Source organism: Protopterus annectens, chromosome 2.part2, assembly GCF_019279795.1.
Source record: "Protopterus annectens isolate FY-2018-M chromosome 2.part2, PAN1.0, whole genome shotgun sequence".
In the NCBI taxonomy this organism is placed as follows: Eukaryota; Metazoa; Chordata; order Ceratodontiformes; family Protopteridae; genus Protopterus; species Protopterus annectens.
The window spans coordinates 82,904,094-82,918,652 of record NC_056730.1 but is presented as its reverse complement, the minus strand read 5'-3'; the positions used below and the strand labels follow the sequence as shown (position 1 = coordinate 82,918,652).

The 14,559-nt window shown below is 36.7% G+C and overlaps 1 protein-coding gene across 12 annotated transcripts in view; it reads left to right on the top strand.

Annotated features, from left to right (window-relative positions):
• LOC122795548 (muscular LMNA interacting protein) overlaps positions 1–14,559 on the top strand; it is a 2,709,240-nt gene that overhangs the window by 1,788,707 nt on the left and 905,974 nt on the right. For all 12 annotated transcript variants that reach the window (XM_044063771.1, XM_044063763.1, XM_044063765.1 and 9 more), the window contains one exon: positions 946–990. In XM_044063771.1, the coding sequence (XP_043919706.1) occupies positions 946–990 (45 nt within the window). The remainder of the gene's footprint in view (positions 1–945; positions 991–14,559) is intronic.

Here is a 14,559-nt window from a genome sequence, read left to right as displayed (position 1 = left end):
GAAGTCAGGAGAAACTGTCATAGAGATGGTAGAGTTTGGATGTGGTACAAGTAGTAAGAGAGGTGAGTCAAAGAGAAGGGAGCCAAGACACGAGACTTTTTCCACTACAGCATTAGGGAGATGTTTCATTGCAGTATGTAGTATGTTGATGTCATTTTCAGCTCTTTAATGAGCTTAATTAAATTAAAGGAACTTAAAAAATCTACTGAAAAGATGGAGCAATGCAGCACTATATTACCATAAGTAAAGGAATTATGAGAGATCTAGATTTATTTGCCAGAAAACATGCAACCATGAGCAATACAACTTGAAAATAAAGAGCAAGAAATTCCAGGTGATGTGTATATGCTTTTTCATGGAAAGGGATGTGAAAGCATACAGCTATCTTCAACTGAATCGATGACAGAAAACAATTTGAAGTGATACTGGCAGACACATTCCTTTGTGATGAGTTTAATAAAGTAAAATGCTTATTAAGTTGCAGTTGCAGCTTATACAGTGTATAGAATAATGTCTGTGAAGGTATGTCTTCCATGTTTGTTACTGTATTCTTGTTTTTTGCATTTTATGGAAGCTATGGGAACTGGGTTTGCAAAAGCAAACATTTTCATGTAAGTTACGGAGACTTTGCAATGAATGGCCAAATGCTAAACCTCACAGAAATTTCACATGCTATTTTCCTTAGTTATTTATGTTTTAATTTAATTTCCACTTTAAGAAATAACTATGGTTTGAGGTAAAATGTTTATGCAGAATTTTGGCAGAGAGATAAACATACTACCAAAATCAACCACATATTTACATAATATAAGCAACAAATACAAAACAAATAATGCAGCACTAATGGTTTAAAATTCAAATTTATGTTTTTCATAACATTTATGACTTTTACATAAATAATTCCTAATTTTAAAGTTTATTGTGTTTGTTCTTGAAATTTCACAGATGGCAAGGACTTTACCAGGACTTGCTGGGCGAGAAACCAAATATGTAAGTTTTTACTTTGTTTAAAAATTAAAATGTTGCTATACGAGTATTTTATTTATGTTCATTTATATCATACTTACTATCTGAATATTTTAAGAAGACTTTGCTAGATGTGAAACAGATGTGGAATAAGGTATTAGCTACTAATTGAGAAAAGTGTAGGTGCACTGCATGCTCTCCATTTCAGTCATAGTGGTACTTATTTAAAGCTACTCTTACTGGTCTTATTAATACACATTACAATAATTCAGTAATAAGAGTGGCCATATTTATCACGAGCCATACCTGCAATCCAGAAAACAATAAGATTGTAAATGCAAATACTGTATATCCATCATACACTAAGTCCAACATTCTAGTATTGTGGCATATCCTTCCTAATCTGATGAACAGAGATCTTAGAATTATCATGTATAGTGTATGGGGGTTACAATCCTTCTATGTTGGTGTGTGCAGAGGTGTCCACCATCCACCTTTATGAGTCGCATCTGACTCCTATAATAATGCCATGAAAAGCCACTGCCTTCAAAAGAGTTTCTAGGCAAGAAGGGAACAGAAGTGGATTGCCAATCCTTTATTCCATAGCACACACTTCAAGGGACAAGTTAAAGCCATCAATACTCCCATTGCATGTCTTAGGAGGGGCATGGAAACTAGAGTTCCTCGAGAAAACACATTCGGATGTAAGGTGGGGGAACAGACAGACTCTTCACAGAAGGCACCCCAGCTGAGAATTGAACCAGAGAACCTTTTGTTGTGAGGGTAAAATGCTACTGGCTGTGCCACTGTGCCAACCATATATGTGTTATACACACTATGCTTCCTTTGAAGCCGCAGTTTGTTTTTTGGAGATGAAGAGCTTGTACGTAAAGCTGTCACACTTTTGACAACAGTCCTAAAATGTCTATTCAGATTCATGCACAGCTGGATAACAGAAGATAGATTGTTTCAAATGATAAAAATTCATTCCTTCATTTTCTACCTACAGCTAATGAGTTCACAATGAGCATTTTTTTTTTTGGTTTCTTTGGATGCATGGCCCGCCAACTCATCATGTCTTTGTAAAATCATACAAGGTTTACAGGTTGGATAAACACAGGACAGTATAAATCAAAATTCCTGTTGTCTCTTCTTCCTCATTAGGTAGTACAACCCTTGTTTAAAGCTTACTAAATAAGTTTTTCAGGTTCAGGGCAAGATTCAGAAATAACAAAATCCCCCACCCACCTCCAATACTACAAACAACTCAGAAATTACACAAAAAAAAAACAAATCCTCAATGATAAGATAAAATTCTGCTTTAAGGCCCAGACAACCCATCACACTAATCCCAAAACTTTCTGGAGAGCTATTAACTCTATCCTCCACCCCGAAAATTCTCACTCTCCCAGTCCAGTCAGCACAGGACACCATCACCCTCCTTAACCATTACTTCACTGATACTATTCAAAAACTCACCAATTCTAGCCACAACTCTAATCCCACTATCCCTCCACAAATGCCTTCTGACCCAATCCACTTCTCCTTTAATGCCGCACCCACCTCATACATAAAATCCCTTCTCCAAAAACTCTAACCATGTTCCCCCTCAGCTGACAAACTACCCGCCTCTTTCGCAAAGTTGCAGCCAATGCCTTAGCCTACCCAGTCTCAATACATGTCAATAGATCTATTAGGGAAGCCACTGTACCTGACATTTGAAAACATCTTATGTCATACCACTCCACAAAGGAGGTAATTCCACCAAACCCATCCAACTACAGGCCCACAGCTATACTCGCCCCCTCTATAAAATCCTAACAAAATGCACACATACCCAACTTCTCAAATACCTCATCCAAGAAAGCCATCTGACACCTACCCAACATGGAGTCTTACCAAATCATAGTACTTCAACTGCTCTTCTATCTTTCACTAACACTATAGCTGATGCTCGGCATAACAATAAACTTGTATCATGTCTCTTCCTGGACCTTTCAGAAGCATTTGACAATGTCTCCCACTCTAAACTCCTAACCAAGCTTACCAACCTTAATCTCTCAGCCTCTGCCCTTGAATGGTTCTCTCGTTACATCTCAAACAGAATGCAGTCAGTAAGATGGCACTCCTCCTGCTCCTTTTTCTTCCCCATTCATACAGGCATTCCTCAGGGCTCCATCCTGGGAACCCTTCTTTTCAATATTTTCACCAACTATCTGTATACCTCCAGCCCTCACTCCTCTCTTATACATTATGCAGATGATTCAGCTCTCATCCCTTCTTCTGAAAGTATCTCTCAACTTCACACTTTTATCCAAAACTCATTTATCTCTGTTGAAACATGGCTCACTGAAAAACAGCTTATTCTTAATCCTAAAAATACTAAACTCTTACTCTTTCTTCCACATTCCCTCTCTCACCTCAAACCCACCTTCTCCATCTCTTCCTTAAATAACACCACCATAAATGTTGACCCTCACACTAAGCTACTCAGTATGATAATAGATGATGAGCTAAAACTTGACCTCCATGTCCAACAGTCTATAAAAAAAACAACCAGAAACTTGGACTCATATTTTGAAATTGTAAATACCTAACAAAACAATCTAGAGTATCCCTGGCCCAGGCTTATTTACTCCCAAGTCTACTATATGCTGCTCCATCCCTCATCAACCCTCAATCCTCATTAACCACTGAGCTGGAACAAGCATACCATAAAATTGCTAAATTTGCTGCAAACCTACCACATACCTCTCATCACTGCCTGGCTAGGAATCGCCTACAGTGGCTCAAATTCCCCCACCAACTTCAGCTTCATACAACTCACTTTCTACTCAACAAACTCAATGCCTGCTCCTCTGCAACCAATCTCGTATCTTATTATACACCCACACGCCCTCTCCGAACCACCGACCAACATATTCTCCAAATATACAAACCCAATAAGGTTACTGGAAAATTACTTTATAAATATTCAGTATCTTAAAACTGGAACAAACTCCCATCCAACATAAGAAAGATTACTCACACCAATTCTTTCAAAAAAGAACTAAAAAACTATCTAGATAACTCTTGGGTCTGTACTTGTCATGCCCCCACTTGAACCCTTAATCCCCATTCCTCTACCTCCTTTTCCCAACCACCTCAAATTAACTCTTGCACAAGGTTCTGGCTTAATGACTAAATAGGTGTATACTCTCTAAGGAGGGCTTTGGTTAACAACTATATCATTTTCATTTTGTTTTTACTCTTTGTATTCAAAATAATATATATATATATATACTTACTCCATGCATAACTATATGTTTGCTTTAGTTTCTCAAACATGTAACATTTTACATATTGTATCTCTGCTTACTCTTTCTAAACTCTATTGGTATTGCCATTGTTATTACGATTTTGATTGCTATTTTGCTTTGTGAAAAATTAATTTGTTATTATACTCTGTATAACTCAGATTTTTTGTTTTATCATGTTTTTGATCTTGTACATATTATATTCTATATTTTTGCATAATCTACATGGAGCTTTTCTCCTCAGGTTTCAAATGAAAATGGGCTTTTTTGCTCGGTTTGGCCAGCAATGTCACATAAAAAAAAAAAAAAATCTTTCCAATATCAAAGCAAGATCTCACAGATGCACCATGCTCGACAGATTATGTGATACATGATTAACTGACGACACCACATTTTTGATATTTGCAGACAGGGCACCATGTTAGGTTGGTCCCTTGTGCACAAGACAGTGGAGAAATATCTTTAATTTGGCTGCACCGAATTCAATGCATGCTGAATAAGTGTGGTACCCATAGATCTTACTGTCTCAGGTCAAGACATGTGTTCAAAGTAGAAATAACAAAGAACCAACTCCAGAAGTCAGAAACAGTTCACAAACAGGCCACCCTGCTTCTAATCAAGAGTTAGGCAGATGAGGTTACATCTAGTCAGTGTGAACTCCTTGATGTTCGACCTATTGATTGTTGCTTTGCATAGGAAATCACTGCACTGCAGTTTTTAACTGAGCACTTGAAATGATTCCTTTATTTGTGAATATTTCTTTTGTTTTGAGTTTGAGCAGCTATTGCATTAGCATACATGTCTAGCAGCATGGGGGGGGGGGCTTGTCTCCTCCATGGGTACAGGGGTTCTTGCCGCCATGCAAAAATACTTACTTTTATTTAATTATTTATTTTTTCATTGGATTGAGATGCCATTGTTGAAGGCAATGCATTTGGTACTTGTCAAGTTGGAACTTGACCATTCATCATTACAGCTCATAAATATTTTGAAATGACACCTGTAAAGGTAATAAATAACAGACTGTGCATAAATTAAAATCTTCTAAGGAATAAAAAGTATGTAACTTTACTGAAAGGTACAACCTACTTGCTGTACCATTTGTACTGTCAAAAGGAACAGAAGCAAATGTGTGCTGTGCATTCAGACACTGTCAAAAATGAAGGACATTTTAGTGTATGTAAAAGCATTGCACTGAACTACATGCACAACCAATATTTGGCTGACAGCACAGCATGGAAGCTAGAGTGACTGTGTAAGGTAGGTGGAAGCCAGTAGCTGATGCTGACTCATCTATCCTGGTGGGAGGCAGGAAGCTTAGCTCACTTTATTTTTGATATTTGCAAGGACACAGGTTTATCGTTGCAAGCATGAAGAACCTAGTGTGCCTACATTGCAAGTAGTGTGCTGCATGTGTAGGAGCTTGCACATGCATGAAAGTGAACATGCATCTTATAAGGCTTGTATAGCAGTGCTTGTAAGGCTGGTACAGAGCTGGGTGTAGGACAGGTCATAGTATCCACAGAGTAGCCCATTCCCTAAAACCCAGCTCTTACCTCTGCAGGGAAAAGAATGGGGTAGAGGCCTCTTGCGCTGATGAAGAAATGAATTGGTCATTTTGATGTAGGAAGGAAAGCCAGTGGGCTGATTCTATGGACAATAAAAATACAATGGTACTAAGTTTTAAATTGCTCTCTACACTGTGCTCTAGAATACAGCGCAGTGGTGCAGTGGTTAATGCTGTCGCCTCACAGCAAGAGGTTCTCTGGTTCGATTCTCGGCTGGGGTGCCTTTTGTGTGGAGTTTGCATGTTCTCCCTGCATTCGCGTGGGTTTCCTCCGGGTACTCCAATTTCCTCCCACATTCTAAAGACATGCTTCCGGAGCATTTCCCCCTGGGCCTCCGCTGAAAACAGGATCTGTGGAACCTAGTCGGACTTTCCTGGTCAACAAATGTTAAATATATATATATATATATATATATATATAAATAAATATACTCCATCATACAAGTACATATGTTTTGATTTTGTGAACAAATGTATGGTATTTTGGCTGTATGGAACATTTTGTGAACAAATTTATTGGTGACAGCACAAACAACTTAATTTATATACCATATGCGTTTTGGCTGTGTGGAACATTCTCTTGCAATGACTTCAGGGATTTCAGTATGCAGTGTCACCATGTGTGAAGCTGTATATCGTAGTACCTGTGTGTCTCAGTGAAGGTCACCATGTATGAAGCTGTGTACTGTGGTACCTGTGTGGGTCTATCAAAGTCACCATGTGTGTGAAGCTTATATCATGTTACGTGTATGGTCTGTGATGGTCACCATGTGTGAAGTTGTACATCATGTTACCTGTGTGGGTCTGTGAAGGTCACCATATATGAAGATTCATAATGTGTTTCTTGTGGTGGTCTGTGACTGTAACATTAACTTTTATTCGTGTTTTAGTATAACATTTCAGTTGTACTTCACATCAGCATTGCTGGTGGTGCACAGTAATATATGAGTCAGTATATATTGTTTAATGATTGTTTATGAATTTCACATAGATATTTTACTTGTTTATTCCAACAAACTAATCATGCGTAGTATACACCATGTTTGAAAATCTCACCCTCATTCATCTGTTATCATCCTATAACCATCTGTTTTACATTCCTGCTAGAATCAGTACTTCCCTCCTGATTGACATACTGCCTATTGTCGGTTTCAATACCATGCAAAGTATTTGACATAAACAATGCATAAATTATTACTTAATGGAACTTTGTTATGTATCCCAGTCATATACTTTTATTTTATCATCTGTTAATCTTTTTATCTATTGTAGTAAGCCTAACACTAGAGAAAATGTTATCTGTGCACTTGGTTTCGTCTTTGAAACTGCCTTCCTTACTTTATACAGGCCTTGACTACCGTACTTAATTTCAAGACTGGCTTAAAATCACACATTAAGGAGAAAGTTTTCTGCACCTGGTATCATTCAAATTCTTTGCTTACATATTCAGATAAGCAGCTAACAGTGGCAGCTATGCAAATTATGCTGATATTTGTATTTATTTCATTCTATGTTTAATATTTTGAGCTCTGTATTTGTTGCATTATGTGCTCAAGTGAGGCACTGTATTACTGTTGGCATGTAAGTTCTATTTCATGGTTGCTTATGTTCTGTCATTTTGATTCACACCATGGCTGATACTGGTCCAGATGGCTAGGTCCTGCAATCTGGATAAAAGTAAACAGCTTATCGTAACAGTTACTATTCTTTAGAGAATCATTTTCATTTTAGGATATGCTGCTCAGTTGCTTATGATGGCAACTTGATTCTGCTCTGATTCTTTTGGAAGTTGATAACACTCTTTATCAAAATTGGATTAAGAGAAGAAAGGGAATGTTTGTTTGCTTATTTGCATTGTAATGAATTTTTGCATTTTACTGGACTAAAGCCTGTTCTGTTAATAGATACGGTGAAAAGACTCTAGGACTGCACAGGCAACTCACAATTAGCTGCATATATCAGTATTATAAAATAAATGATTATATGGATATGGTGGAAAAATTAATTATTGTACAAATTAATAACAACTTTATGCATTGAAGCTGGTATTCAGTTATCATACCAGCTTTAAAGCATAAAGTTGTTATTAATTGTTAGAATAAATAACAACTGAATGCACTAAAGCTGGTATTTAGTTAATAAGATTCATTTGCAAGATAAATTATAAATTTTAATGAGCTTTGTGTACTAGCTGCAGCCACCATTTAAGTAACCTTTATGTCAGCTGTGACATGTTCCCTGACTGTGACTGAAAGGTTAAGGTCAGTACGTGTAAAGGGAGTTAAGGTTCACTGTAAAAACAATCTGATTGTGTAAGGACCTAGTGAAGGAATCCATAATGAATTGTACTAATGTTTGGTAAAGAAACAAAAATAGCTTTTCTTCGTATGCCTTCTACTTCTGTTTCTGTTACTACTTATCCTGAGATAATGGCTGTCTGCCTGTTTTCACCACACATTCACCAGTCCAGCTTCAGCAGACACCATTATAAAATTCAACAAACTGAAGGCAGCTACTACACTGATACTTTATGTCATTTATCCAGGATACTAAACTCAGAAAGTGGACCTTGCAGTATGTGTGGCCCTTTTCTTTTTGCATAGTTTCTTAGAAATAAGCTATTTTTTGAGGAAAAAAAGATGAATCATGGAGTCAAAGTGCCAATAAAATGCAGTGTGGAGGCAACACATTTATGGAACAGTCAGTGTATCCTTTAAGGAAGTAATGATTATATGTTCTCTGCCTATTCTTCATCTCAGGAACTATAGAATGACAGCAACAATTGCATAGTGGCAGTGACTGAACAGGAAGAGCACAGGCCTTTGTGAATAAGTTCATAGTTAAGTGCTAAGCTAGCATTTTAAGCCTAGCCAATTTCCCTTTTTGTGTTCAAATTAACCTATCCCATTTGATTAGAGATTGGCCTTACCCATCCCTTGGTTGATTATATATTACCCCCTAATGAGAATAGCTGGGATCATACCATAGATAATTTGAGGGGACCATGGATGGGACAAAGCATTTGGGCAAGGCAGTGGTGCAGCAGTTAAAGTTATCTCACAGCAAGAGGTTCTCTGGTTTGATTCTCAGCTGGGGTGCCAGTCTGGATGTCCTCCCTGTGTTCCTGTGGGTTTCCTCTGGGTACACTGGTTTCCACCCACATTTCAAATACATGTGTCTGCAGTCATTTTACTAGGGCCTGAAAATAGGCAATGTCCTATTAAGACTTTCCTGGTCAAAAAATGTTAATTAAATTAAATTTAGGATATCTCTGTATCCATTAGTAGAATAGGGAGCAGTCCTGGGGTAAAGTTTCTATGTGCCATCCATAGATCCAAGTTACGGTTGAACTGAACAGAGATGAACTTTGTTTTATGTAAATGAGGAGTCTGTTCTAGACCAGCTGTATCCTCTGCAAAGATATCCATTCCCCTCCAAACCATTCTATTGATGTTGCAGGAAAGGTTTAGATCCCTAGACTGAGTATTTCTGACGCCATTTGACTTGCTGATGTGCAGTAAATCCATCAGTATTGTGTCAGAGGATGCCTTTCATGCCAAACACAGGAAACCTCTTAGGAGTCTTTAGGATGCCAAGTATAGTGAGATAGTTTTGAGATCATATAGGACATGTTTTTAGGGCTTGTATCCTTTCAGTAAGGTGTCTCTCTGGGCATTCCAGCTGTTGTGTTATGTGTCTGGACAGATGCATACCAAAGGGTCAGTATATTCAATAACTGACCTAATGAGGGACATCCCAAAATCTAGACACAATCCCTTTGTTTATAAGCTGTGCAGTATAGAATGACTTTCTTACAACAATGGAAACATGTTGGTAAAATATTAGGTCACTTTCCACATAAGTTCCCAAATACCAAGCAAGTGGGTCAACTCTTAGGGATGTATTATCAATGTAGTAGTTCCCTGGGGTAGATGATGTCCACTACACCAACGTATGCTCACTTTCCTAATACAGCTGAGTAGATTAAATATACCTTTTTTTCTGAATGTCAGTTTAAATATCTTCCACTAAGCTGTTAATCTCTTAATGTCTTTCATGCCCTCCACCACAAAGTCCATAACTGAACTCTGTTATGTATTACAGTCCCCATTACTGTGCAATATCACACTACCCTTTTCTTGTTTTCTTTACAAAAATGTATGCCTGCTTACTTTAAATATTTTTCTATGGACTCCATAACTTTCTTTAATCATACATTATTTTTATTACTATAATCATATCAGCATAACTTAATACAAATAGGATTTCTACCTTCTCTTTATCTCTGACTCTTGCTTCTCCCACATTTTATTCATATTTACACTAACTGCATTAATAAATAGATTACTCAACATCAAACTTATCAGGCATCTATGCCTCACACCTTTATTCATTTTTATTTTCTTACATAATTACCCATTAATTAAAAATTTCTGCCATGTGTTTCCATAATTCCTTTAAGAAATCATATATTTTTTTACTGATCCTGCATGGCTATAATATCTCCAAAAGCTGTTCATGAACCACATTATCAAATGACTTCATTTTATCATGTTTATTTATTTATACTATTGACAATTTCTTTTCAGATCACGAGTATTGCGTTTACATTTTTTCTTTAACCCATTGATTCCTTCTCAAAGCTTTTTTTTTATAAAAAGGCCATAACAACCTTACTGTTCACACTGCATAAAAAAAATGGTCTCCAGTTTTGCAACTTATATTTTTCCATTTTTCCCACAAAATATTTCTTCTCCCAAACATATTGCTTTATCTCTTAAACCTTAATCTTAGCATTCATTAAATGCCTTTAAGAATAAGAAATTTTCCATTTTCTTCTGAAACTTGTATCTTATTGCAGCATACCATAGAATCTTATCCGTTCTTCCTACTTTATAGCTATGTCCATTTTTTTCTTGTTGTTTTATGTAATATTTTTCTTATACCTGCATCTATTTCTCTTAGTTCTCATTTGACTGTTTTCTGTTTGTTTGCTTAATCTACCATTTCCATTATTTTCCTGATTGCTTATTATCCCTGCTTCTTTCTAATACTTCTATTTCCTGCAAACATATTTAATGCAGTCTAATTGTCCTGTTTATATTGTATTTGTCATAGTGTCCTAGAATTATAAGAAATGTATATGCTCACATTCCAGAAGCAATGTTTGTCTTTGCTTCATCAAAATCTTTAGTTTATTACATAGCCCTCTAAAGTTTTTTATCATTTCCCACTTTAATAACACCCATAACCTTGCATAATAAGAAACATACTGGTTGATAGTATGCCATATTTCCTTTCAAATTATTGGGATACAGAAGAGTGATTTTTTGTTATAGGTTGTCCTTCTTTTGTGTGTATACCCCTCTTTATTAGCTTTATCTGTGTATAATTTATAACTTGTTTTACATTTCTTAACATCATTTCTAATTTCTTTCTTGCTTGCTCCTGTATCACAACTGAAATCACCTAGTACAGTTATGACCTTATTGTGGTAAAATATAGTTGTTTAACTTTACAAAGAGTTGCATCTTTTTTTTTTTACATGTGAACACATAGTACCTACTGACAATGTTTCCCTTATTCTGCGTGCCATTACTATTATTCTTCCCGAGTTTTATTTTATTTTAACATCTAATATCATAATTTCAGAATTATTTATTAATACCACAGTTCTGGAACATTCATTCCTTCTTGTATGTCATATCATTACTTATCCCCAAATTGGTATGACCATCTTGGCTGTATTCAGATTGACTTCAGAATCTGCAACTTCTTCAATTTCAACTTCCTTCCTTCCTTCTACCACACAAGAGAGCAGACTTTTAACCAGTCATCATGCGCATCATGCCTTCTCCCACACAAAACGAGTTAGTATTTTATATATGTCTGTCCATCCATCCATCCACAACTCCGTTTTCCCATTTTTGCACATGAGGCCAGAATGTCACTTCAGCACTTTCAATCATGTAGTACTAAGGCTTACAGCTCCGAGTGGCTAGCCCTGGTGCAGAGTATTTTATACATAAGTGATACTACTAAAATCATTTGGTTTGCAAATAAGTACAAAAAGAAATAGATGTAAACATATGCACATTAAAGATTTCAAGTCTTATTATACTATGCCAAATGACATCATGCTGTACACACCTTCCAAAATACATATGACCAAAGCAACATTACATAATTAGATAAAAATGTATGCCATTTTACCATTTAGCAAATACATTTTTAAATCAAAAGTTTTTGCAATTGAAGAATAATCATGTTTCCAAAAGGTACAATTTGAAAAACATCCATGGATTGTCTAGAATGCTTTCATAAATACATGAAACATAGTTGAACATGTTCACAAGCACAAACTCTTGTCAGACATGTATAATTGGTAGCCTTACAACTGATAATTTCTGGCGTCTAAGATGCTAGGTAAAATTTTTCATAGAAAAAAAAGTGTTCCGACTAAGAGCATTTTTCATCTGAGTTTGGAAAGATTCCCAGTCCCATAGCACAACGCACTACTGGTCCAACTTGCATTACCAAAGCTTGTCACTTGAAAATAAAAATTAACTCTGCTAGCAATTTCCATTTCTTAAGTCTTTTGCAAAGAAGCTTCCCACGTGCATCAAATGTTTCCCTCCATAACTGAATCTATGCTGCTTTCATCTGTTTAACATGTTACCATAGTAATCACTTAAATATGGACCATTAAAGTTATCCAGGGTGTATGAAGCAATAACTGAAGAAACATGGAAAAAACAGAACTATATACTGTGCCATTGTCAAAGCTTCATTTTCTGGTTCTTGATATAAAATACTTCTAAGCTGGATTAAGTCAGCTGCCCAATATCCAAGAGAAAACATTCTGATTACTTGAAAATGGGAACCTACTAGTCTAGACCAATGATCCTGGCACAATAAGATGACTTAACATACCTGTAAACAAACCCTTTCATGCACTTTAAAAATGCTCACCTCCCAAATTCAGGAGGGCTGTATATGATAACCCTGCTGTAAATTTGTGTCTACCCATCCATTAGTAAGGACAGCCTTAAAGGAAGTTAAAATAGTATTTTGTTTGACCTGTAAAGGTAACTTATTCCATAGGCTAGGGATACATTGAGTTAGGGACCTACCTTTCCAGTACATTATTTTTATTTGTTAGTATAGATTTAGGTACTCAGTGCAATTGTTTGTAGAGCCGCTGGCTTTGTAAAGTAACAGGAGGTCAAATAGGACTGGGTCGTTCATAGCTCAAAAGGCAAGACACAGGTAATTTCATAGCAACCTGAAGGCTACTGAGTATAAGGAGAGACATGCTAATCTGTCATGGCAGTTGAAAGATTTAAGACCTTTAATTTTCTTGTTTAGAAATCTTTGGGGCCTTTTCAGTTGAGTGATTTACCTGTATTTGTACATACTAAAGGAACATTGTATTCTATGATGGGGCTGATTGAGTACAGTGGTAGGTTAACTTCTTTGGATCTTGACGATATTCCCCCAGAAATCAGCTGGGCCAGATATAAGATTTCCTGACTATGGTGGAAATATGAGGACTGAATGACAGACAGTTTTACACATAAGTACTTAAGTGTTTTATGACCAGATCTCTCTGAAGAGGAGTACCATGTATAACATTTGAGTTGGGATAAATTTTTCTACCCAATTCTACTATGCTGTAGTTTTTTTCATTTATTTTGAGACCATTTTTGACATATCATGTATGTGCATACTGCAGCCCTTGATGGAGCTGTTTTGCATCAGTGGATGAGTGAATAACAGTGCCCAATTTTCAGTCATCAGCAAACATTTTCAACCACACGCTAAGATATTAGCTTGGGCGATTACAAAACATCAGACAGGAGATGGCCTAAAACTGAACCCTGTGACACTTCACTTTTACATTCAAAAAGGGAACCAGCAATTTTTACAAACTGGGACCTACTGGCTTGCCAATTTGTAATATGTCAGATGATGTGGGGATATACATTAAGCTTGTCTAAGTTTTCAGTAATACCAGCAGGGATGGATATTGTCAAAAGCCTTAGCTATGACCAGATAAGAAATGTGCATAGAATGACCACTGTCCACAGCCACTGTAACCTTTTTAAAGAAGATCAGTTAAGTTGCCTTTGTCTGAAAAAAATGAGTTCTGCTATGATATGTTCCATGGCTTTGCATATAAAACTGGCAAGGCTGATGACTATATAATTTCCCGGGTCTGTAGAAGGGCCACACTCGTGGAGTGGAGTCATGGTGGCTGTTCATCAGTCATCAGGAACAAACCCTAAAGAGAGGCTGAGGTTGAACAGTTTAAGTAGAGGCTCAGTCAATGCATACTTGGCACTAATAAAAATGTGGCCTGAAGTATTGTCCAATCCCATGGAAGTATTATTTTTAGCCTTTGGCAGGGATTCTAATAGTTGTTCAAAAGTAATTTCAAGGGAAAACAAGTTCTTAGCGAGAGTGTGAACAATAATGTGGGCAGGAGGGATAAAGTTGGCACTAAATTCATTGGTTAATGTATTAGCTACATCCTTGGGGTCAGAATAGGTTCAGAGGTTAATCAGTTTGTACTAGTCTAATGGTCAGCAGGGCATTTTTAAGCCTAGCCATGCATTCCAAATCTCTGACAAGCTCTGGTACCATTGATAAGTGTAAGCAGGGGTTTAGGAGATGAAACATTTACAAGCAGGTGCCCAGGAGATGAACCATTACAGGCTGCCTGTGTCC